This window comes from Gorilla gorilla, chromosome 1 (genome assembly GCF_029281585.2).
Source record: "Gorilla gorilla gorilla isolate KB3781 chromosome 1, NHGRI_mGorGor1-v2.1_pri, whole genome shotgun sequence".
Classification (NCBI taxonomy): Eukaryota; Metazoa; Chordata; class Mammalia; order Primates; family Hominidae; genus Gorilla; species Gorilla gorilla.
The window spans coordinates 200,631,370-200,658,236 of NC_073224.2; the positions used below are offsets into that span (position 1 = coordinate 200,631,370).

Consider the following 26,867-nt stretch of genomic DNA (forward strand, 5'->3'; position numbering starts at 1 on the left):
AAAAAGAACCCCAAACAGGTCGTCCTCTTTTCCCTTTGTGCATTTGTGCTTAAACTCCAAAGGGTTAGTGAAACTTGTAAGCAAGGATGTCAGTTAATCAGAACAATACTTCACATGAAACACACAAACAGTACAGGAGACACATCATGCTCAATGTAGTGGTGCTCAGCAGCTTGTCTTTCTTTTTTTCTTTTTTTCCTTTTCCCCCCTCTTTTTTAACCTTTCAAAATGAGAACTGGATGTTCTCAGCAAGCAATTGTTAAAACTTTTCACATACTCCCTTATATGGTGAAGCAACAAGCCACTGGAAGTGGGCTACCTTAAATGGAGAATGTTACACCAGCACTTTGTTTTTGGAAATACACCATCAAATCATAGCTGGTTTTGTCTTGTGGTCTTTACAACTCTAGCTCCTGTTGCACAAAATTTATATCCAAGGATCAGAATCAAGACATGCTTTGTCTGAATATCATTTTGAGCATCATCTGGACCAAATTTGACTATCACGTGAGCTTAATTTTGGCCTGCCCCACATAAGTTGGCCATTGCTTCACAACATAGGAAATAAGCAGGCAAACACACATATATATCCCAGAGACACATGTATATAATATGGTAAGTGTACACACACGCACAAGTATCCAGGAAGAACTTAGGACAACCAGTAGGAACTATGATGACTTTCACATGGTCCAGGAAATGAACATGGAGGGGAACTGGTCAAGATGCCACATGATGAGATGACTATGGGTGAGGGGAACCAGCGTCTCAGTCAGTGAAACTACTCTACCAGTTTGCTTTGGAACTTAATATTTCTTACTGCCTTAGTATAGAGGGAAGAGGTTCACAGGTTTTTCTTCCCAATATCCAGAACTTTTGGCTATCAACTTTTGAGTGACAATGCCACAAGGGAGTATCTTACTGCCCTGTGATCACATATAATACAGAATTTATGTTCTCCTAGACTGCTGTCTGCCACAAAATGGCATAAGACAAAAAAGGTGAACCAGGTCTAAAGGGTTAGCTGTAAGTGTCTTCTAGTGCTTTTGACTGACCAACACATCATGGAACCCCAGTAAAGAAACACAAGACAAATGGCTGCTAAGGTGAGGTTAAAAATTAAGTCACATTGGTCATGGAAAGCTAGTGATCATGACTCTGAATCAGCAAAGCTGCCTTCATACCATTCAAAAGGTATCCACCCAATATTTGGAGATGAAAACTAAAAGTACCTTTTGTTCTGTCTGGTGAGCCAACTGGCTCTGAAGCTGCTGAAGCTGATTTGCAGAACCATCACAAAGGTCATGGTAAGCCTTGTTTAGGGCATTCAATTGCTCAGATATTTGTTTCTTCTCTTTTTCTGAGAGCCTGGAAGATGAAGCATTAAAGCTTTTTTAGGAGAAAAAAAAACAATCTCCAAACTCTGCTCTATTGCTTCAAAATTGCTACTTCTTCATCTTGGATGGATGATCTTCTTCCATATTCATCGGAGACTTTGGCATTTCAGTCAGTTCTTCTGTTTATCTCAAATCAAGTCATGGTTCTTGGTGATGTCAATGCTATGTCACCCCTATGCTTGTAGTTCAAATGACCTCATCTCCACTTTAGCCCCACCCCCAAATGTCAAACTTAGATCCTTCTATCATCTGAAATTATTCTGCTTCTGAAATCTTAGACTTCAAGAATCCACTATATGATTATAACTCTACCTTTCAGTTTTATCTTTCTTTACTCCTTCTATATCTATTTTCTTTTTAAAATAAAATATTTTAAACAGGCAGAAGAATGTAACACATTCTTATTTACCTGTTGTCTAGCTACCCAGCTTTCATTTCACAATTTACTATTTTACATATTTGCTTTAGGGCCTTTTCTTTTTCTTCTCTCTCTTTTTTTTTTTTTTTTGAGATGGAGTCTCGCTCTGTCACCCAGGTTGAAGTGCAGTGGTGCGATCTTGGCTTACTGCAACCTCCACTTCCCAGGTTCAAGTGATTCTCCTGCCTCAGCCTCCCGAGTAGCTGGGATTACAGGTGCCCGCCACCACACCCAGCTAATTTTTGTAATTTTAGTACAAACTGGGTTTCACCATGCTGGCCAGGCTGGTCTCGAACTCCTGACCTCAGGTGATTTGCCCGCCTCAGCCTCCAAAGTACTGGGATTATAGGTGTGAGCCACCGCACCTGGCCGCTTTAGACCCTTTCTTAGAAATAAGACATTACAGATACAATTAAAGCCCACTGTATATTTGTCACCAAGTCCATTCCTTTCCCTTTCTTCCCAAAGGTAACCACCTCTTGAATCTGATGAATCCTGCAACTTTCTTTTTTCATTCCACATTATGTTTCTGAGAATGAACTCTGTTGATTCAAATGGGATCTATCCATCAACTCATGGATATGTCCTAAGCCTTCCTTAATGCCTCCATTTCCTCTTATTCTATCAGTCCTCTCTATTAAGTTTCTTTTCTTCAGAGGCCAGACCCCACAATCCATATTCTTGATCAGTTCCTTACCATTATCCTTGCACTCTCCACTCACTAACCTGATAAAAGCCCAACCCCAAATCAATCAAACCACCAGTCTCTTCTGCTCCTACACTAAGGCTGCTAGGTAAATCCAGTTAGAGAAAAAAAAAATTCCACAACCACATAGACAGAGCCCACTGGTTTCCAATCTCAACTGGGCCACAATACTTCCTGACAATCCTCTTGTAAATTCCCAGCCAAGTCCCTCTTCCCTTCTCCTCGGCACCATCCTTTCAACAAACCTCTCCACCTATTTCAAAGAGAAAATACAGACCACTGGGCACTAATTCTCTTACTTTCTGGCTTCAGTCCTAACAAATTTACCTCTATCCATACCTTTCTTAATCTCCTTTCCCTCATCTCCACCTCAGAAAAAAGGTGGTCCCAATTTCCTGTTTAAGGTTGTACTTTCTAACTATCAATGAGTTTCCTCCTCTTGCATGTCCACTGGGACCTTTCTCTAATTATCTCCTCCCCTTTGTCCTTGAGACTTACTCGAAAACATAGTTAAGTCCATTGTATCTTTTAAGAAAACAAAACCCTTCTTGACCATATATTCCATTTTTAAATACTGACTCTATTGTATTTTTTGCTCCTATGTCCTGGCTTCTTGAAAGAGCAGTTCTGTTTCGCCTTGCTTGCCTCCAATGTGCTCCTCACCATACTAAATCTGACCTCATCCCACAACTTGTCACCAGAGGCACCAAAGACTTCTAACTTGCCAAATGTAACAGATATTTCTCAACTTTTCTTGACTTCTGAACTTCTCTCCTTTTTGGAACTCTGTTCTTTCTTGGGTTCTGAGTTATCACTCATAATTTTCCTTTTCCTTCTCTGAGGCTTCCTTAACAGGCTGAGAAGCCCCAAAAAGCCCTTTTGAGTAATCTACCCACATGGTTTCTAATACACTGATAATTCAAATCTCTGTCACTTTATGCGATAATTTTCATGTGTAACCACACCCATAGATTCATTATCCTTAACATCTCTTGAATATTAGTCTCTTTGTTTCCATTCCTCGTCATTTCTTGTCTACATTATCAGAATAGCCTCTTAACAGGCCTCTCAGCCTCTATTCTCACCACATGTCAATCCTTTCTTCATATAACTGTTCTAGCAACCTTTAAAAGTAAAACACAATCACTTTTAAAATCTCTTCCCATAGCCAACAAATTAAATGCAAACTCCTCAGTACGAACTACAGGGTCTCCATAATCTGGCTCTTGCTGCTCTGAATTCTCCATTCTGAAATCTCATTATGGCTGTAAGTTTTAGCCTGATAGACCAGGTGCCCCAGATGTGCCATAATCTCTCATTTAATACTTACTTATGACCATGCTTGGCCAAGAAGATCTGTGATGTTTTAATAGCTTCAGAGACTTGTTCTTTCTTTGTTGTCAGCTCTTCTGACAGAACCTACATGGTAGAAATAAAGAGAAAAAGCTTCAAAACCCAAGAATTAAGAGTCAAAAATTATTTAAAATTATTTTTTTAAATCCTAGAGAAAATATGCAGCTTAGGTCAAATTATTATCACCAATGAGCTACAGCTGATAAAAAGGTACAAGAACAAACAAGATGGCTTCTTAAGTTTCTTTAACATTTACTCAGGTAGCAATCACTTCTGGAATGGCCCACATGTGACTTCTACTATTCCACCTAATGTATTATCACATATTATTCTACCCAGGTAAACAGAGATGGACCTTCTTCTCACCTGCTGTTCCAAAATAGCTTTTTCAATGTCTGTTGATTCTTTGGTCTCGGATGAGGTAGCTTTTCCTTGTGTATTCCTCGCTAGGGTAGACACCCAGCCCAAAAGTTCTTTAACCTTCTCCACATGTTCTTGTTTCTCCTCTTCTACCACTTTCTAGAATAGGAAATAGAAAATCAATATGCTAGCAATGTCTTTTATTAGGCTGGCATGACTTCAGATTTTCTTAAATGAAGTCTTCCTAAAAACAGATACAAAAGTTACCTAAATAAGTAGGCTGTGAAAATAACCCCAAGTATAATTTAGCCCAGCCTACAGTATTGCTCACAGGTGTTTGTGAGCTAAATTTATTATACCTAGGTTTAATACCTTTCTGAAAAATACAAACCACTGTTTTATATATAATAGGCACTCAATAATCATTTGATGCTTTTTAAAAAAATCTCTTCACATATAGCATCTTACTCATTTTCATAATTCTTAGGTTTACAGGTGAATCTGTAAGAAGAGAAGAGACTGAAGCCTACTGAGATTACATTATGTAGGTATGGATATAAAGAAAGTCTTGCTAATTTAAAAAGCAAAAGATGGTATGGTTAATGTTTTAACAGCTTTTCTTTTATAAGAGAGGCTGAATATGCAGAAACTTCTTTTACAAAGACAGAAGATTTTTACAGTTACAAAAAGATGACATGCTCATTACAATAAATTCAAACAAGTCTAAAATACATAATTATGTAAGTTAACATTATTTCCCCAGAAATTTGGTATACGTGCCTATGAACTTCTTTCTATGCCATGTCTTTGTAGTACACAGTTTTGTTTTTAATGAAATCATAATTATACATAGTATTCTAACTTCCTTGTCTCTCAAATAAAATATATATTATATAATAACTTAATTATATGTTACATATATAGCATATATTTTGCTGGTTTAAAAAATTTTTTTAATTTTTGTGGGTACATAGTAGGTGTATATATTTACGGGGTATGTGGGATATTTTGGGCTTTTTTTTGAGATAGCCTATTGCCCAGGCTGGAGTGCAGTGGCACAATCATGGTCACTGCAGCCTCAACTTCCCAGGCCCAAGTGATCCTTCCACCTCAGCCTCCCAAGTAACTGGGACCACAGGTGTGTGCCACGATGCCCAGCTAATTTTTAAATATTTTTTGTAGAGAGGGGATTTCCCTACGTCACCCAAGCTGGATTCAAACTCCTAGACTCAAGTGATCCTCCCAACTCAGCCACCTGGATACCAGAGACTACAGGCACACACCACCGTGCTGGCTAAGATGTTTTACTGTACTTTCAAGATGACTTTGGACCCAACTGTCCTCACCTCCTCCTCCTCCAGACGCCGGAGTGCATCACTGATGTATTTCACGTGCTGAGTTGTTAAAGTCACCAATGCCGTGTAGCGAGTCCTTAAGTCCATGAACTGTGGTTCAAAAGAACAATTTAAATAAATCGTCTGCCAGAAAATGAAATTTAAATAGTTCAAAATAAGAGGAAATGTTCATGCAGTCACATGTTCACCAGAAAAGTGAGCCCTAAATCAAAATGTAAGGCCCAGGCAAATGAATCTTTCCTTAAGGGAAGACAGTGGTGTATTTCCTTCCCCCACCCTCTCACCTCTTGAGTGATGGCATCTGAAGAGGAAAGCATGCGACGGCGCTTGCCAGGGGATTTCTGCTGCGATTCCACAAAGGCCTTGTATGTCATCAGTTGCAATTCATAGTCCTAGGAAAGGATGAATTTCGCTACAGTAACTCAGGGTTTTATAATTCACATACATCATGTAATAAATCATAGCTTTTTATTGCTGGAAGCGTTTTGGTGACCACTCATGCTGGAGGTTAGCAAACTTTTCCTGTAAAAGGCCAGACAGAAAGTATCAGGCCATACTATCTCTCTCATTATAAGTGAAAGCAGCCATAGGCAATATATAGATGAAAGGGTGTGGTTGTTAGAATAAAACTTTATTTATGAACACTGAAAACTGAAGTTCATATTATTTTCACATCATAAAATATTATTCTTTTGATTTTCTTTTCAACCTTTTCTCATGGGCCATACAAAAACAGGTGTGTGGACAAGATTTGGCCTGTGGGTCATAGTTTGCTGACGCCTTAGTTGCAGTCTGACCAACCCTTTCATCTCACCTATGGGGAAAGTGAAACCCACAGAGGGGATGTGAATTTCCCTAATTAACTAAGTGGGTAAGTAACAGAGTTAGGATTAGAATCTTAGTTTTCTAATCCCTGAACCAGTATTCTCATTTTACCATACTATTCTGCCACTTCCTCTGCAACACTGCAAGTTCTGCTCTAGTCCACTCTCTTCTTCTCTCACATGAAGTAGCCTTATGAGTGCAGTAGCCTCTTAGGTACTTTCACTGCTTCTAGTCTGATCTCAATTTATTCTCTATTGTTCCACCAGAATACTTTTTCTAAAACCCAAAGATGACCACATCATTCTTCTCCTTAAAAAGCTTTCCATGATCTAGAATAGAGCTTTTCAAACACCAACATGCATATAAATTATATCTCCATATAATTTATTAAAATGCAGAATCTGATTTAGCAGGTCTGAGATTCTACATTTCTAATAAGCTCCCAGGTGCTACGGATGCTACTGGTTCAAAGATAACACTTTGAGAAGCAAGAATAGAAGACAAAGCCACAACAATGGAACAAGGCCTGTCATGGGTTGGCCCCAATCTCACCGCTAATTTTCCATAGTCACTGTTCCTTATTGTGCCTTCTAGCTATATCAGAATACTCTCTATTTCCTCATATAATCAAGTATTTTCTTTCTTCTCTGCCTGGGATTATGCAGTTCCTTTGCCTAAAACGTCCTTCTGCTGTCTACTTAAAAAAACTCTGGGTAGAAGGAAAACAAGGAATGAATTTGTGAAGGAACCCATAAAAAAATAGTAGTAAGAACATTAAAATATAATCAAAGCAATTGCTACCACTTACTGAGTGCACTTTAAGTTTGAGGCATGGTCCTATGTATACATTATCTCATTTAATCTTTACAATCACTCAGTGAGGTATTATTGTTCTCATTTTATAGATACAGTAACAGAAACATAGGCTAAGTGCATACTCAAAGTAAGTCTGGAAAATGGTGAAGGGTTTGAACTCAATACTTTCTTACAGTGAGTGTTCTGTTGTTAACTAAAGGAAAGCCTTCATTCAAAAAGTATTTGTTAAGCATCTTCTATGTACTTGCCATTGTTTTGAGTGCTATACACACACACTGAGAAACAAGTCAGGAAAAACTTTGCTCCCTTGGAACTTACATTCTAGTGAGAGTCACAGAATAAACAAATAAATATATAATAATCTCAAGTTATTTTTTTCTTTTTTTTGGAGACACAGTCTTTCTCTGTTGCCCAGGTTGAAGTGCAGTGACACAATCACGGCTCAATAGCCTCAATGTCCCAGGCTCAAGTGAGCCTCCTACCTCAGCCTCTTGAGGAGCTGGGACTACAGGTGCACACCACTACATCCAGCTAATTTAAAAATTTTTTTTTACAGATGGGATCTTGATATGTTGCCCAGGCTGGTCTCAAACTTCTGGGATCAAGTAACCCTCTTGCCTTGGCCTCCTAAAGTGCTGGGATTACAGGTATAAGCCACCACACCTGGCCTCAAGTCATTTTTCCTTAAAGATATTCTAAGAGAAATAGGGGAGAGCTAAATCATTCACGGCCTTATAAACCATGTAAGAATTTAGAATTTTATTACGACTATGATATGAAGCCATTGGACAGTTTTGAGCAGGAGAGTGACATGATCTTATTTGCTGTATTTCATCTATTCTAAGGTACACATTTTCTCCACATTTTAGTCTTTCAAATTGGAACATATTTTAGAATCAATGGCATGTCACATAACTGGCAGAGTTTCTTCTTTTTTCCTCTTTTTGGCATGCAGAAAACTATGGTGTAGCTTGTAATCAATGGAGTCTAAGATTCAGTGACATGCAATATGTTCTAAAAAGGGGATTTTGGCTACTCTGTGGGAAAACAGCCTGTGAGGGCCAGAGCAGAAGCAAGAGACCAGCTCAGAGGGTACTGTAGTAGTCTAAAGAAGATTCTTCACTGGAATGTGAACTAGGGAAATAGAGGGGAGATAACGGCAGGCAGTCAGATGTGGGACATGTTTGAAGACAAGAGCCAACGGAGAATATAAAGCTTAAGGCAAAGAGAAGAGTTTAGGATGACTCCTGGTTTTTTTGCCTCAGCAATTAGAAAAAAATGGCAATACTATTTCCTGAGATAGGAAAGACAAGTAAGAAGCATATTTAAGAAGAAAACTCAAACATTCTGTTTTTGCCATGTTAAGTTTAAAGGGCCTACGGTCATGCAAATGGAGACTCCTCAAATCACAGCCAACGTCTGCTACTTCCCCAAGCAACCCCAAACATGGGGTTGCAGGAAATACACATCTGCTTAACTGAAGGATCAGGCCAGCTTGTAGCATAAGAACTCTGCTTAATCTGTCTAGAAACGGAACCTACAGTGAAGATGTAGGTTTTCCTGAGCTGGTGATGATTCATGTTCTTTTTGGGATGTGGTAAAGTTACCTTTACAATAGTAGAGTACTGCTGGGAAAATTTTTGACATTGATCCAGTTTTGTCTGATTTCTCTCAATTTCTGCAAATAGGGCCTAGGAAGCAAAATATCACAACATTATCATTGCCATTACCACCATTGAAAGAGCTGAACATTTACTATATTCTAAGGCAGTAGTTTCCAAACCTTAGCTGCATCAGAATTGCTGGAAAGGGTGGTTAAAACACATACTGCTGGGCCTCGCCTCCAGAGTTTCTGGCTCAGTGGGTTTGGGTTCACAAATTTGCACTTTTTTTTCTTTTTAATCTTTTGTAGAAACAAGTTCTCGCTTTCTTAACCAGGCTGGTCTCAAATTCCTATCCTCAAGTGATCCCCATGCCTCGGCCTCCCAAAGTGCTGCAATTGCAGGCAGAAGCCACTGTGCCCAACCCAAGAACTTGCATTCCTAACATGTCCCCAGGTGATACGGATGCTGCTAGTCTGGGGTCCACACTTTGAGAACCACTATTCTAAGTATTTTACATGTATCACTTCAGTTAATCCTAGCAACGATAATCTCATAAGGTAGGTTAAATAAATAACAAACTATGTCCATTTTACTGATAAGGAAGTAGAACACTGAGAAGCTAAATAACTTCTTCAAAGGCTTATAGCAGGTAAGTGAGCCAGGATTGGAATCCAGGCAATACAACTCCAGATCTCATACTCTTAACCATAATGCTAAACAAAACGAAACAAAACAAAATACCAACAAAAAAAAATGCTTAAAATAAATCATTTTCAAAAAAAAAAGAATCATTTTCTTCTACTTACAATTTTCCCTTGGTTTTCAAAACCCCATATCTAATTCTAGTAAAATAAAATGTAATATAAAAAAAACAAAATAAAGATAATTTTAATCTGTCCATCTAGTGGTTTCAATACAGTTACAGAAACTCAGAACTGAAGGTACCTTACAGGTTCTCTAGTCTAAATGCAAAACCAGTATCTTGGGACGATCCTGCTCAAACCACTCAAAGAAAAGGGAATTTGGATATCTTCCATTTGGAGGAAGCTTTAATTGCCAGTACATCATTTTCTTTTATGATAAAGAAAATTTAAATTTCTAACTCTTCCCGCCAGAGCTACTACCACACTCACCGTCTGCTGGCTGAGCTGCTCCGAAAGCACTCTGCTATCCTCTGCCTGGCCTGGCTTCATCATTTCCTGCTGGGCAGTGGTTTCCTCAATCCACTTGATGAGAGTTCCATGGCAGGCTCGGTAATCTCCCAGAACTTCCTGGATACTTTCTAGCTCAGATTGGCTAGAAGAACAAAGGGAAACTGCTATCAGATACCTTGGTACAAATACAATAAAGTAAATGAGGTAATTCCCTCTTTAACACATGTATCCAGCTGGGCTTGACCACAAACGATCCATCTTTATCTACGGGGAACAGCGATGCAAGGCTGAGTGAGACCTATGCATGTACCAGTGCCCTATGGTCAAAAAAGTGAGTAGAAACAAGTTGTGACCTGCTAGCCCTGGATGCTGCCTTGTGGTCTAGCATCCCACAATAATCCTTGTCAAATTTTTCACCTAGGTTGCCAAGAATTACCAGGGTGACCAATAAGGTAGTATTGGCTGTAGAGTTCTGTTCCCTGATGACAGAGTACCTGTCAGTACAGCACAGCTATGATTTATGAATCACTATAATTTCTCAAGAAGAGAGGGGAGAGAAGTGAAAAATAGTCATTATTTCCTGCTACTTCCAATAAGTCATATCACTTCTCTAGTCTAACCAGCTTTGTGATAAGACTTCAATTAAAATGAAAACTTATGAGTTGTTAAGCTCCTCTCCCTACAAATTTCCCTAACCAGCTTAGCCTCCAAAAGGTGCAGTTTCTGTCCTTCCTATTTACATCTGTCATTAGAAGCAGGACCTCTAGTAACAGAGATGAAAAATTACTGAATTAGCAAATGAGATGAAAGCAAGAAATTCTGTAAAGCTCCATCATAAAAAATGGCTCATATTTGGATACAAAGCTAATAAAACAAGAACTAGAGTATAGGTATTGTCCTTGAGAAAAGATCACCAGGGACCTTTCAAGTCTACATTCCAGGAAGCCATTGTCATCAGTGGCTTAACTAGAAAAGACCTGGGACACAGGAGAGGCATTATATCTGCTTTGAGATTGCCGGTCTCACCTTTCTGTCACTTACTTGTCCAGAATTTATGTGGTTTTTAAATTTCCACCCCTCCCTATCCATTTCTACCTTTAAATATAAATGTACAGATATAACTCTGTTTTTGTTTAAGACCTAGTCCCTGAACTCTAATAGGAGAAAAAGGTGGGGCCACCACTCACCGAATCTCGAGCTGGGCAATAACTCGGTGCCAACGCTCCTGCAGCTGGGAGCCTTTTTCCTGATAGCGCTCCAAATCCAGATTTCGCTCTGGTGTCAGACGACTCATCTGCTCTGCCACTGCCTTGGCCTTGGCAATTTCCTCATCCAGGACTGAAAACACTGAATTCTTGTCCTTCACATCACTAAGCCAGTGCTGTGGAAACATAAGTACAGAAACAGGTTGTATATTTTCCATGCTAAAAAGGAGTCAGTCTAAGGTGGGAAACAAGGACACGGTCTACAGCTATTTCCACATTGTATATGTGATTGTGCCCTGGAATGTTTGTGCCAGGACTGCCTCCACATGTCATGGTCTCTGCTTTCCTGATACACACTGGGATGCCAAGGACAGGCAGTACTCTATAGAGAAGTGTGCATAGAACTTGTGTTTGAAACCTGGCTTCACCACTTATAACATATGAAACCAAAATAAGTCATTTAGCCAGAGTAAGTGTTGGTTTTCTCATCTGTAAATGGAGATAAAAATCTCTTCTTGTCCACCTCACAGAGTGGCTTGTGAGAATCAAATTAGATAACAGCTAAGTGATTTATAAACTTATGGCACAACCACTGACTGTATCCAATTAATCCATGATTTTATTAAGGTGAAAAGGGAAAAAATAAATAGAAAAACCTAGTCCTTTCTCTTCCCTTTCTAGCTAGACATACTTCTCAGTCCCTTCTTCTTTGAATACATATTAAAATATATTAATGACATTCTGCCTTATTCAAATGCAAATTTAAATCAGTGTCATGCCATCCAAAATTGCATTTCTCTGCTAACCCAAAGCAATGAATATGTTAGGTCAGCCTCCTAAGAAACTCAGAGCAACTCACCCGTAATGTCGACCGATGGGCCTCCAGAGCTGAGAGATCTGCCAGTACTGCTTCTTCTTGACTCAGCTTAATCTCATAACCTTTGACCAAGAGTTCAGCATCCTGTATGCTACGTGCTATAACATCAACTGTCTTTAACCTATGGGGACAAATACACATTCCTTCATTAACACATGAATTTTAGGAGCCAGGGTTATATACCTGGAGTGCTATAAAGAGGTTCATAAAACATAATAACCAAAATCAATGTCTCCATTTTTAGATGTGACAGGGTTTTGTGAAAACAAGTAAACGTGGTTTTTATGCTGCCAATTTAAGCCAATTCAAAATAAAGTTCTAACTGGCATTGGAACATCCATACATGTGGTGGACTCATGGAGGAAAGGCATGAAGCCAGAAACCCATTTTACACTATGAAGAGTTTAAGATGCGCTACTCTTCAAGGTCATAGGTAGAGATGGGTGGGAAGAGGGAAGACCTTCAAAGTCTAATACCTAGTGTAACTAAAAACTTTTCTTTTTATTCTTTAGTGTCTCTTCCTTTGTCTTCATGCCATTAAGTATTATTTTCAGAAATATTTAATCAAACAGAAGTGAGGTAAATCATAGTCCCAACACTGCAAATTAATTCCCCTTCCATATCACTGGCACTTCTTCACTGCAGTCCAAATGAACCTACTTAATGTTACTAGGAACTGAAGTCAAGACCTCTCATTATCAGTACATGCTCTTCAGGATCTATAATCTCTCTGTATTATTCATGAAATACTCTAAGCCTTTCTCTTTCTTATCCCAATGGAAAATATTGCTCTTGGACCCAAAACCTCAGCTCACTCACTTATTCAGATATACAGTAGAGAGACCATAGACATGGTCCATCTTCTCCACCAGCAGATTCAGTTCTGAGCGCAGAGTTGGGACACTTGAACTAGATGGAGACTGATGGAGAAAGCTGTCACATTTCATAGAAACTGCATCCAAGTCTGACCTCAATTGCTGTAAATCCTCCTGGGTGTGCTGCCAGGAACAAGACACACATAAAGAGGGAGACAGAATTGAACAAAAAAGGTAGAAAGAAGTCCACATTTGTAATAGCTAAATATTGGAAACCACCTAAATGCCCATATATAGGAGGCTGGTTGAATAAACTATGAAGCAGACATACGATGGAGAATTATGCAGCTGTAAATGAAATGAGAAAGATTTCTGGGAATTAAGTGGTTTTAGGATATATTTTTAAGCAGAAAAAGCAAAGTCAACAGAGTATCTATAGCATGTTATATTTTGTATATAAAAGAAGGGAAAATGAGTAAATATATGTGTATATGTTTATACAAAGAGACGGACAGAAAGGATAACCAGAAACTAATGAGATGAAAAGAATGGAATTGAAAGGATCGAAGGAAGGCAAAGGGGATAAAAGGACTAGCTAGAGGGGAATACACTTCTTTTTGTATAGATTTGACTTTTAGAACCATGTTGATGTTTTACATTCTTGTAAAGAAATAAATAAGGAAAATTTAAGGGTGGCTCTCAAATGGAACACAACAGAAATATATAAGCCTAACTGTATTTCAGATAAATAACATAATCACACTGAAGGGGAAGAAAGGGTAAGAACACACACAAGCAATTTCCGAACTCAGTATTCGAACTATAGATATACCTTTAGGCTAAAGACATAAGGAACTATAAATAAATGTTAAACTCTAGTTTGGTAGGTTTGTTTACTGCAGTGAGTTAACAATTCTGAAACTACTATCTGTAAATGCTAGGACTGAACAATAAGTAAATATATTGTGGATAACATAAAGCAGGTTTTTCTCTCTTGGGGAAGGGGGTTAAAAATATGGAAAGAGGCTAGAATAATCCCTGCGCTATGGGTTGGGAACTGGATGGGGAGACAAATACATATGAATTTGTGTGTGTGTGTGTGTGTGTGTGTGTGTGTGTGTGTGTGTGTGTGTGTGAGAGAGAGAGAGAGAGAAATTGAGAGATCAATAAATATATTGATCTATATCTGTAAACTTACGTACATGTATATGTGTGTATATGCACGTGTGTATGTATGTGTATATGCATATATATATTTGTAAATATATGTTTTCTTTTTTTTTTCTTGAGACAGAGTTTCGCTCTTGTTGCCCAGGGTGGAGTGCAATGGCACGATCTCAGCTCACTGCAACCTCCTCCTCCCGGGTACAAACGATTCTCCTGCCTCAGCCTCCCAAATAGCTAGGATTACAGGCACAGGCCACCATGCCTGGCTAATTTTTGTATTATTAGTAGAGACGAGGTTTTACCATGTTGGCCAGGCTGGTCTCCAACTCCTGACCTCAGGTGATCCACCTGCCTTGGCCTCCCAAAGTGCTGGGATTATAGGTGTGAGCCACCACACCCGGCCTATGTTTTCTAGCTCTGTCTGCTAAGTGGGCCTATAAGCAATAATACTCCAACAACGAGTACATTCGGTACCCAGATCTTAGTTTCTAAATAATATTCTCTGCCCAAAAGAATCAGAACTCCTTGGAGAAACAGTTGATTTCCAGGGTTGAGACTGGAAAAAGCAAGATGAACCTGGAAGATCTTATTTTGTCAAAAAGAAAGAACTTCAATGGGCATCGTGACCCATGCCTGTAATCCCAGCACTTTTGGGAGGCTGAGGCAGGAGGACTGCTGGAAGCCAGGAGTTGGAGACCAGCCTGGGTAATATAGTGAGACCTCATCTCTATTTAAAAAAAAGAGAAAGAAGGAAATAACTCAAAAAATGATGGGGACATGTTAAAAGGACAAAAAAGCCAGCTTGAAGGGGCTTCCATTGGCTAACTTTGGGAAATTTTGAGCATCAAAACAATGAAAACAATGACAGTAACAAATTACACACCATTGAATAAAATAAGAATTCATGAGTATATATTGACATAAATAAATAATGAAAGAAGAAAGCAAGGGAAGGAGGGAAGAAAAAAAGGGAGGGAGGGAGGGAAGGAAGACAAACTACAGAAAAGGAAAGAAGGCCTGGTTTTTCCTTTTCCATAGAATGTACATGTTTTTTATGTAGAAGGAATGACAGAATTAGAAAAGCAGCTTTTGGCAACTATGATACTAAGAAGTGATTCAGTCAAGAATTAACAATGGATGCTAAAACTAGTTGGTGAAAATTTGATAAAAAATCATAGTCTCCAGTACCTCCCCATAGGATACTTAGTAATTACAACGGGAAAATAGGAACCAGAGATGAAAATTAACATCACCAGTAATGTCATATGCATCCTTATATGACACACTAATATACCAAGGACACAGTATCATTTCTGCAGGATTCCTGCCAAAATTGTAAGACCTAACACTAATCAGGAAGAAACCTCAGATAACCACAAACAGAAGGACAAAATATTCTACATTTATTCTACAAAATAAATGGGCTGCAGTCATAAAAAAAATGTTAAGGTCATGAAAGATGATGGAAAGTTGAGAAACTGTTTCAAGTTAAAGAAATCTGAAGATACACAGCAACCAAATGCAATATGTAATCCTGGACTGAATCCTGGACCTTCCTTCTTGGGGTAGCTAGGGATGGATGGTATGAGGATGTAAAGAGCATTATTTGGTCAAATGATGAAATTTTAATGAGGCGTGAACTTGGATAGCAGTATTATATCAATGTTTGTTTGCTTGAGACAGTTTTGCTCTGTTGCCCAGGCTGGAGTGTAGTGGTGTGATCTCGGCTCACTGCAACCTCCACCTCCCGGGTTCAAGTGATTCTCATACCTCAGCCACTTGAATAGCTGGGATTACAGGCACCTGCCACCACACCTGGCTACTTTTTGTACTTTTAGTGGAGATGAGGTTTTGCCATGTTGGCCAGGCTGGTCTCGAACTCCTGGTCTCATGCAATCCGCCTACATCAGCCTCCCAAAGTGCTAGGATTACAGACGTGAGCCACCACACCCAACCTGTATCAATGTTAATTTCCTGATGTTTATCATTGTTCCGTGGTTATGTAAGAGGCTGCCCTTGTTTTTTGAAGATGCACACTGAAGTATTTAGGAATAAAGGAGCTTCATGTCTGGAACTTACTCTCAAGATAAAAAAGGAATGTTATTATGTATAATATATAGAATAAAATGATAAAGCAAATGCACAAAAATGGTAACATTTGGAGACTCTGGGTGAAAGGTATAAGAGAATAAAACTTTTCTATATATCTGAAATTATTTTAAAATAAAGTTTTAAAAAGGAAGAGGTATTTTAGATGTATGTATGTATATATGTATCTTGAGACAGGGTCTCTTTCACTCAGGCTGGAGTGCAGTGGTGCAGTTATAGCTAACTGAAGCCTCAAACTCTTGGGTTCAAGCGATTCTCCCACCTCGGCCTCCCAAAGCATGCAGTCAACCTTTATTTCTTAGTGAGTTCTATTTTCAGGGACAAATAGATTTTGTATCACCCTATAGAAAAGTAAAAAGCTTCCACATGAGAATTCCCAGGCTCATATGATATGCCTCATATTACCTCCCTCTCCACCAGTAAAAATCATACTTCCCTCTCACTCTTCTCTTCAGGTTTGGGGGGAAAAAATAGAAAGTTAGAAAAATCACTCCTCCTCATTAGCCATTCCTTTCCATCCCCTTTAAGCTCCCAGATCAAATTTAATAGCCTTCATAGAGCTCTCTCATACCATTCTAATTAGAAATGTTCTAGAAACACTCTAAGTCCCTACAGCAATCTTTGCTTGGAAATACACTAGTTACTATTCATGACATTTCTTATATCTTATACCGAAGTCTCTAATTGTAACTTCGACTTTTTATTTTTCTTTCACTACACTATAAGCCAAAAAACAAGGATCTTTGTTTACTTTTCTTTGTATGCCTCAGAGGACTTAATAAAGCAAAAAATATTTGCTGCTTTTACTTCAAGAATACTATCCTACATTTTCAAAGTATTTTACTTTTTCAGGAAGCTCATTATATGTACTATACCATTAATTTTCAAAATAACCCTATATCGTGCATTGCCATCTCCATTTTACAAGAAAGTAAACTAGGGATGAGAGTTCACTTGCTCAAAGTCACAGACAGGTCATTCCTTATATTTATTGGTCATATGACTGAAGGTAACCAAGTCATTTAAAGTAACACAGGCGCATAAGGGATAGAAGAAAGAGTAGCATCTCTACTAAGGAGTTTCAAAATACATAGCCCAAATATACTGCTTAGAAAAATTTACTAGTCTGTTTGCCTTCTCAACTCTGTAGGAAACTAATCAACATTTAGCAATACACATGGAGCTGAAATCACACTTCTCCACAGGTAAAAGACATTTATAGACTGCAAGAAGAACTCCTGAGAAGGACTGTCTTGAGTCTATTGCCTCATTTCTTAGGTGCCATACTCTTTTGCCATCCAAAGAACTCTGAAAGCATTCACTCCACAACCAGCATCCACATTGCTCTTAGGGCTTACCTCTTGCTCTGCAATCCTTAATGCATTGTCCTGCCGGGCATCTCTGTCAGTCCTAGAGCTGGCTAGAGACTGAATTCGTTTGACCACCCTCTGTTCATACTCCTCCAAGCGTAGCCGGATGTTCTTCAACTCTGAAATGTACATCTTGGCCACAGTCTCCTCTTTGTCCTCTGTGAATGAACAAACACAAAAGACCAGTAAGCTCGACATCAGAGATAAGCAGACCTGATATCCTACTAATGAAAGCAAGGCTTTATTTAGGGAATCTTCTGCCGAATCCTACCTGATCCTAAATTTCACATATTGTATACTAATCTTTGAGAGTCCAAACATGTTACAGCCACAAGAAAATGTGATAGGTTGATGAGCAGTAACGACTGAAATATCAACAGACTTCTTCCATGATTTGATTTTGAGAATTCATCTATAAGTTCTTCTCTATCTCAAGTTCGTAGCTACTCAAATGGAAAAAAGTGGTGATGTTACTTTCTCATTTACATGAAGGGTTTCACAGCAACCCCTTGAAAGGCTCTCATTCTACTACTCTCTTTCCCTCTTTCCAGTGCACACACCATTCTCCATGGACTTCATCAGGTGCTGGAAGCGGGCTTTACAAGCTTCCACTTCCTCTTCCAAGCGCAAGCGATCAGCCACTGAGAACAGCACAGAGTCACGACTATCCTGCAGAAAGTCTTCATAGTGGGCCTGAAGGTTCTTCATAATCTGATGGCACTCCCCTGGTGCTGAGGATCGAAGCTAGAAAGAAAAAGCCAGAAGAAATTGCAACAGAATAAAAATGTAACACTTCCTCTTTTCCTCCATTTTACTGAAGTAACATATATACAAAAGAGTGCATAAACCATAATCGTAAACATGTTGATTTTTATAATTTGAATTCCTCCATTTAGTCAGCATTCAGATTAAGAAGCAGAACATTACCAGCACCCCAGAACCACTCTTTGTGCCCCACTGGACATAACTCTTAATAATTGTTCACAAGTATTCACCTACTACATATTCTTATGCAAAAGACATGATTGTCTTACAGAGTGAGAAAAAGCCTGCAACCTTCTACCCTTGCCAAGAAGACCAAAGATGTTACTTATTCTAATTAGGAATTTCCTTTACCATTCAAATTGCTGCTTCTAGCTTGTAAGAACCTCAGGTCTCTAACTCTAAAATGGTATCCCTGAGTCCACTTTACTCCATTTGGGTGGGGAAAAGTCTCACAGTAATGAAAAAAGCTCCTTCTGAAAAAATCTTGCCAACAGAATGTGAGCCTAGGGTAGGGTTTTCATAATTACCTTTTCTAGGTTCCAGGTCTGTACAAGGTCAAGGTCTTTACGCAGATAGTTCCAAGAGATAAGGCTTTTGGTGTTAACATGCAGCTGATGCCAAAGGGCCATCACCTTCTGATAAGATTGTTCGACCCTAGAAATAACACAGAACCTGACTATTACCTTTGTAAGACTTCAGCTCCACATTAGAGACCTTCTAAGGAAAAATGTGATTGCCTTAGCAGAATTGAGCTTATATGTTGAGCAGAGAAAGGCAACAAGTCAAATACTAGCATCTCAGGAATTTTTAGAACTAAATTAATTGAGGCTGGGCGTGGTAACTCATGCCTGTAATCCCAGAACTTTTGGAGGCCAAGGTGGGAGGACTGCTTGAGCCCAAGAGTTCAAGACCAGCCTGGGCGACATAGTGAGACCTCATCTCTATTCAAAAAAAAAAAAAAAAACTAAACTACATTAATTAATTGAGATCTTCAACTTGGATTTGCTACAGCATTATGCATATTACGTTAGCACATATTTAGTAATCTCATAAATGTTACCTGGATATAATATGATGATTACAAGCCAGAGAGAAGAAATAACCAGAGAGAACAATAATAGGGAAAGGCATAAACAACATCCCATCCAGAATTGTTGAAAAAGGATTATATCAATGTTTAAAAACTGATTTGCTGTGTTCCAAATATTTACAAAAATGCTAAAATGTTGAGAAATTAATAGCAGCTTAAGAAATTCACCTGGTATACAAAAGAAAACTGCATGGCTCACACCTGTAATCCCAGCACTTTGGGAGGCTGAGGCGGGCAGATCACCTGAGGTTGGGAGTTCAAGACCAGCCTGACCAACAAGGAGAAACCCCATCTCTATTAAAAATACAAAAATTAGCCAGGTGTGGTGGTAGATGCCTATAATCTCAGCTACTTGGGAGGCTGAGGCAGGAGAATCGCTTGAACCCGGGAGGTGGAGGTTGCAGTGAGCCAAGATCGCACCATTGCACTCCAGCCTGGGCAACAAGAGCAGAACTCTGTTTCAAGAAAAAAAAAAGAAAACTGCAGTATGAAGGGTTTGAGATTTCTTTCCCAAGCATCTCATGTCTAATTCAATCTTGATTTCAGGAAGACTTACAAATACACAAATACACAGACACACTCTCTTACACACCCACCATGTTACCTTGAATTTCTTCAAGTTGAGAAAAAAATGTGAGATATAAAGAACAGGATGGAAAACTAGAAGCCAGGACATCAGTTAAATAGGAGGCATTAAATCCGTAAGTTTAATCTTCCCTCTCTCCAAAACTCCCACTAAAATTTCAGTAGAGTTGAAATTCAAAGTTCAGGAAATCCCAAAGAAGAATAAAAATATAAAAAAGCAACAACAACAAAAAAATAGAAAATAAGAGAACATTAGAAAATTAGTTCAGGAGGTCCAACATTCAACAAATGGGAATTCTTAAAAGCAAGAACTAAAAACAAGGAGAATGAAATAATTAAAGAAATAAGGCTGGAATGGTGGCTCACGCCTGTAATCCCAGCACTTTGGGAGGCCGAGGAGGGCAGATCACGAGGTCAAGAGATTGAGACCATCCTGGCTAACATGGTGAAACCCTGTCTCTACTAAAAATATAAAAAATTAGCTAGGCGTGGTGGCAGATGCCTGTAGTCCCAGCTACTCGGGAGGCTGAGGCGGGAGAATGGAGTGAACCCAGGAGGCAGAGCTTGCGGTGAGCCGAGATTGCGTCATTGCACTCTAGCCTGGGCGACACGGCGAGACTCCATCTCAAAAAAAAAAAAAAAAAAAAAAAAGAAAGAAAAGAGAAATAATCCAGGCTGGGCGAGGTGGCTCATGCCTATAATTCCAGCACTTTGGAAGGCTAAGGCAGGTGAACCACAAGGTCAGGAGTTCAAGACCAGCCTGGCCAACATGGTGAAACCCCAACTCTACTAAAAGTACAAAAAATTAGCTGGGTGTGGTGGTGTGTGCCTGTAGTCCCAGCTACTCGGGAGGCTGAGGCAGGAGAATTGCCTGAACCCAGGAGGCAGAGATTGCACTGAGCCAAGATCGTGCCACTGCACTCCAGCCTGGGCGATAGAGCGAGACTGTCTCAAAATAATAATAATAATCATCATCATCATCATCAAAGAAAAAACTTCTCCAGACCTGAAAGACGAGTTTCTAGTTTGTGTTCATTAGCATAATGAATGCAAAAAGACTCAAAGGTACAGCATCCTTTTAAAGATTAGAGACAAAGAGAAGCATTTAAACACTTGCAGAGAAATAAAGATTTCTTTCAAAAGGTAAAAGTATCAGACTGTTCCGTATCATGATAGCGGTGAAGGATAAACAATTCTAAGCCTTTGTCAAAACCAATAGTACTGCTTATGACAAAAGATGAGTTTTACTATTATGTAAACCTAAAAAAAAGAAAAGAGAAAGAATGAAAATGGCACTATACATCTAAACAAGAAATCCTGAAAGCTAGAAAGCAATAGAGCAATGATTTCAGAGTTTAGAGTAAAAATAATTTCCAGGCTGGGCATGGTGGCTCACACCTGTAATCCCAGCACTTTGGAAGGCCGAGGCGGGCAGACTACTTGAGGTCAGGAGTTCGAGACCAGCCTGGCCAACATGGTGAAACCCTGTCTTTACTAAAAATATAAAAATTAGCCGGAAATGGGGGCATGCACCTGTGATCCCAGCTACTTGGCAGGCTGAGGCAGGAGAATCACTTGAGCCCAGGAGGTGGAGGCTGCCCTGTGCTAAGACCATGCACTCCACTCCAGCCTGGGCAACACAGCAAGACTCTATCTCAATAATAATAATAATAATAATAATAATAATAATAATTTCAAAAAAATGTATCTTGCCAGTTAGAGGAAGAAGAAGACAGACATTTTCAGATATAAGAGGTTTCAAAAAATTTACCTCCTACTCAGCCTTTTTCAGTAAGGCATTGGAGAGTGTAATCCACCAAATCAGGGAGTACACTAATAAATAAGACTTGGAATCTAGTAATTAGTGGGTCCACGTATCACAGAGACAGTACTGACTGAATCGGGCCTACAGAACAGGTCTGGACAAAAAAAAAAAAAGATAGAATGGTCCAGAATAAATGTTTCCAAAAGAAAAATGAAAACTGCCTGTGGTGTTTGGCCATATTGGGAATCCTTTTACAGTAATGTAGGAGAGTTTGGGGACAACTAAGCAAACTAAAAAACAAAACAATTACCCACTCCAAGGAAACAAAAATTATATAAGAAAGTAAATAAAACAGGGGCCAGGTGCAGTGGCTCACGCCTGTAATCCCAATACTTTGGGAGGCCGAGGTGGGTGGATCACTTGAGGTCAGGAGTTCGAGACCAGCCTGGCCAACATGGTGAAACCCCGTCTCTACTAAAAATACAAAAATTAGCCAGTCGTGGTGGCACACACCTGTAATCCCACTTACTCGGGAGGCAAAGGTTGCAATGAGCCCAGACTGCACCACTGCACTCCAGCCTGGGCGACAGAGGGAGACTCCGTCTCAAACCAAAAAAAAAAAAAAAAAAAAGTAAAGAAAGTAAATAAAATAATTTATTCGTAAATATATTCACTCACCTACTCATTCATTCTTTCATTCAATAACCATTTATTGAATACCTGCTATGTGCTAGGAATGGTTCTAAGTGCTAAAGATACAGAGGTAAACAAAATGGACAAAAATCTCTAATAGGAGAGAATAAACAAACACACAATCTGTTAGGCAGTATTAAGAGTTCTGAAGAAAAACAAAATGAGTAAAGAAGACAGAGAATGGCATGCAGTTAGTGGGGATGGTGGTCCATGAGGGTTCTAAGATAAACTGAACAAAGTGAGGGAGTGAAACATGTAAATATCAGAGGCAAGCAGGAAGTCCAAAGGCCCTGAGGCAAGAATATGCTGTCTGTGTGTGAGAAACAGAGGAAAGACCAGAGTGACTGCAGCTAAGTACAAGCAAGGAGAGTGGCAGAGGATGAGTTCAGAGAGGTAAGGCACAGTCGCCTCACAATAGTCCCCTAGAGTAAGATGTGGCTCAACTTTAAACAACACATGAACTAATAAAACAAAAATAGCAACTTAAACAAAAACTGTGACATAACCACATTTGGAAAACGGAAGAAGTGTATGCATATATGTGTGCATAGAAAGCTAAATGTTAATTTCCTAGAGTAAGAAGTTAATAGATAATTTCTGAAGTTGAAAACAAACAAGGAAATAGCAGGAAAAAATTACATTTGGAAATGTGGATTTATAACCCAGCAAAATCTGCTAAAACAGCTGATAACAGTTGACTCTGGAACGTGGAACTTTGGGAAAGGAGCGGTGATAGCTAATTTTTATTACAATAAACTTTGCAGTATAACCCAACTTTCCAAAATATGTACATATATACATATATATATACACACACACTTTTTTTTTTTTTTTTTTTTGAGACAGAGTCTCACTCTGTCACCCAGGCTGGAGTGCAGTGGCACTATCTTGGCTCACTGCAACCTCCACACCCTGGGTTCAAGCAATTCTCCTGCCTCAGCCTCCTAAGTAGCTGGGACCACAGTCATGCACCACCACGCCAGGCTAATTGTCTGTATTTTTAGTGAGACGGAGTTTCACCATGTTGCTCAGGCTGGTCTCGAACTCCTGACCTCAAGTAATCCAATAACCTCAGCCTCTCAAAGTGCTGGAATAACAAGCGTGAGCCATGGTGCCCGGCCCATATATTACTTTAATAAAATTAAAGAAAATCAGCTGCCATTAAAAAAAAAAATTCAGAGTCTGAGACAGAGACAGTCATGGCAGGACAAAAGTTTAGAAAGTTTCTTCCACTCAGGCCGGGCACAGTGGCTCACGCCTGTAATCCCAGCACTTTGGGAGGCCAAGGTGGGTGGATCACAAGGTCAGGAGATCGAGACCATCCTGGCTAACACGGTGAAACTCCGTCTCTACTAAAATCCAAAAAATTAGCAGGGCATGGTGACGGGCGCCTGTAGTCCCAGCTACTCAGGAGGCTGAGGCAGGAGAATGGCATGAACACAGGAGGCGGAGCTTGCAGTGAGCTGAGATAGTGCCACTGCACTCCAGCCTGAGCGACAGAGCAAGGCTCTGTCTCAAGAAAAAAAAAAAAAAGAAAGAAAAGAAAATTTTAAAGGAGTGCTGCTGAAACTGTAACCAAAGGAGGCATTATGCTTCCAGAAAAATCTCAAGGAAAAGTATTTCAAGCAACAATAGTCGCTGTTGGATCAGGTTCTAAAGGAAAGGGTAGAGAGGGTCAACCAGTTAGCATGAAAGTTGGAGATAAAGTTCTTCTCCCACAATATGGAGGCACCAAAGTAGTTCTAGATGACAAGGATTATTTCCTATTTAGAGACGGTGACATTCTTGGAAAGCACGTAGAGTGAAATAAGTCACTACTGAAATGGCATCACTCATAGGTGGGAATTGAACAATGAGAACACTTGGACACAGGAAGGGGAACATCACACACCGGGGCCTGTTGTGGGGTGGGGGGATGGTGTGGGGGGAGGGGGAAGGGATAGCATTAGGAGATATACCTAATGTAAATGACGAGTTAATGGGTGCAGCACACCAACATGGCACATGTATACATATGTAACAAACCTGCACATTGTGCACATGTACCCTAGAACTTAAAGTATAATTAAAAAAAAAAAGAAATGGCATCAACGTGAAGCTGCCCATTCCACTGAAGTTCTGAAATCTTTCATCATGTAAATAATTTCCATATCTCTTTTATAATGAACTAATGATAACTAATGACCCCAAAAAAAATCAACCTTCTGTTTTTTTTTTGAGACGGAGTCTCCCTTTGTCGCCCAGGCTGGAGTGCAGTGGTGCAATCTCGGCTCGACTCACTGCAAACTCCACCTCCCAGGTTCAAGTGATTCTCTGATTCTCCTGCCTCAGCCTCCCGAGTAGCTGGGATTACAGGCGCCTGCCATCACGCCCAGCTAATTTTTTTTTTGTATTTTTAGTAGAAATGGAGTTTCACCGTGTTGGCCAGGCTGGTCTTGAACTCCTGACCTCAAGTGATCCGCCTCCCTCGGCCTCCCAAAGTGTTGGGATTACAGACATGAGCCACTGTGCCCAGCCCAATCTTTTTTTTTTTTTTTTTTTGAGACAGAGTCTTGCTCTGTTGCCCAGGCAGCTAGAGTGCAGTGGCGCAATCTCAGCTGATTGCAAACTCCGCCTCCTTGGTCAAGCAATTCTCATGCCTAAGCCTCCCAAGTAGCTGGGACTACAGGCGTGCACCACCACATCCAGCTAATTTTTGTATTTTAAGTATAGATGAGGTTTTACCATGTTGACCAGGCTGGTAAAAAAAATCAATCTTCTGAGAGTAAACTATTTATAACCAGGAGTTCTTTAAAAAAGAAATATCACTGAAGATACTCTAGCTGAACAGAAGTATTTATTGAAGATCTACTATGTGGCTGGCAGTAGGAGACTTGATATCTCCAATGAGAAGCCTCTCCCAGGAGGAACTTTACAACTATGTTCAAAAAGATCACAAATGCACACTCATCCCTCCACTGGTTCACCGAGGCCAACAGCAGAGGTGGGTGTACCAGTGGCAGCTGAGCCAAGTTACCTGCTGGCCATCTCAATGGCATCCTTATTGGGTGGGGGGATGAGGAAGCAGACTGACGGCACCATTGCCTCGTTCCCTGTGGGGCTGATCACTTTCCATTTGGTCCGCTGAGAATTATCTTCTAGCACACATTCATCATTTTTGCAAATAGTAATCTGAAGAGATAAATTTACCAGTGATTGCTAATGGATAAACCAACAACCCATTATTACCTGGTGCCTCATCCCAAAGCTATCAAATCCTTAAGAAAAAAAATCTGCTTAAGAAAAGATCTGCTATCACTTAGTGAGGGCTTCTGATTTTTGCCAAAAGATAATGGGTATAAATCTACAACACAGGAAAAACTGTGACACCAAATAAATCAAGGAAATAAGTATGTATTAAATACCTGTTACATGTCAAGTAACCCAGAATATGAAAGTTATAATAAGACTATAAAGGCTCAAGAGCGATCTCAGCACAAAAATCTACCAGAGTAAAAACTAATGGAAGGTGAATAATCAAAACATTGTTTTTATGATATTTCCTCTCCCTACTTCCTATCATCCCACCCAAACCCCTGAAAATGTTTAAGCATTTTGGAATTATCAAGTCTTTCTCTTAGAGGCAAGTGATCAAGATTATCCCTAACTTACAGGCAGAAATATCGAGACACACAAAAGTACAGTCCCATTTTTAAATTTTTTTTCCATTTTTTAATTCATTCATTCTTTTGTATAATACATATTTCTTGAGTGTCTACTATGTGCTAGGACACTGGAGATAGAAACAGTACAATTGGCCAGGCACAGCAGCTCACACCTATAATCCCAGCACTTCTGAAGGCTAAGGCAGGCAGGCTGCTTGAGCCCAGGAGTTCAAGACCAGCCTAGGCAACATAGAAAAACCTCATCTCTACAAAAAATAACAAAAATTAGCCGGGTATAGTAGTGCATGCCTGTAGTCCCAGCTACTCGGGAGGCTGAGGTGGGAGGGTCACCTGAGCCCAGGGAGGTCAAGGCTGCAGTAAGCCATGATAGTGCCACTGCACTCCAGCCTGGGCCACAGAGTCAGACCCTGTCACAAAACATAAATAAATAAACAAACAAACAAACAAATAAATAAATAAATAAATAAGTACAGTGGTAAGCAGACAAGCATAGTCTGTATTTCCACATATTCTGATGGTGTATGTAGTTATAATACTGTGTGACAAATGCAATTTACCAGGCAATAAAGGATATGACCCAGTCTTGGCTAGAGAGGTAAAGACAGATTACTCAAGAACTTAAAGCCACATTAAGAAGTTTCAGCTTTTTCCCAAGAGCAATGAGTAATTATTATAAGATTTAAGCATAGGATTGTTATTTAAAGGAAAAAAAAAAAAAAAAAAAAAACGCTGGGCGCAGTGGCTTATGCCTGTAATCCCAGCACTTTGGGAGT

The 26,867-nt window shown here is 39.6% G+C and overlaps 1 protein-coding gene across 21 annotated transcripts in view; it reads right to left on the reverse strand.

The window, feature by feature from the left end:
• Positions 1 to 26,867, reverse strand: part of LOC101146907 (microtubule-actin cross-linking factor 1, isoforms 1/2/3/4/5) — a 280,531-nt gene that overhangs the window by 158,631 nt on the left and 95,033 nt on the right. For all 21 annotated transcript variants that reach the window (XM_055392119.2, XM_055392106.2, XM_063700149.1 and 18 more), the window contains 14 exons: positions 25,446 to 25,600; positions 18,824 to 18,950; positions 18,092 to 18,275; positions 17,520 to 17,689; positions 12,890 to 13,068; positions 12,053 to 12,191; positions 11,176 to 11,369; positions 9,968 to 10,130; positions 8,838 to 8,921; positions 5,874 to 5,981; positions 5,581 to 5,679; positions 4,241 to 4,393; positions 3,852 to 3,940; positions 1,233 to 1,368 (listed from right to left, as the gene is read on the reverse strand). In XM_055392119.2, coding sequence (XP_055248094.2) covers positions 1,233 to 1,368; positions 3,852 to 3,940; positions 4,241 to 4,393; positions 5,581 to 5,679; positions 5,874 to 5,981; positions 8,838 to 8,921; positions 9,968 to 10,130; positions 11,176 to 11,369; positions 12,053 to 12,191; positions 12,890 to 13,068; positions 17,520 to 17,689; positions 18,092 to 18,275; positions 18,824 to 18,950; positions 25,446 to 25,600 — 1,980 coding nt within the window. The remainder of the gene's footprint in view (positions 1 to 1,232; positions 1,369 to 3,851; positions 3,941 to 4,240; positions 4,394 to 5,580; positions 5,680 to 5,873; positions 5,982 to 8,837; positions 8,922 to 9,967; positions 10,131 to 11,175; positions 11,370 to 12,052; positions 12,192 to 12,889; positions 13,069 to 17,519; positions 17,690 to 18,091; positions 18,276 to 18,823; positions 18,951 to 25,445; positions 25,601 to 26,867) is intronic.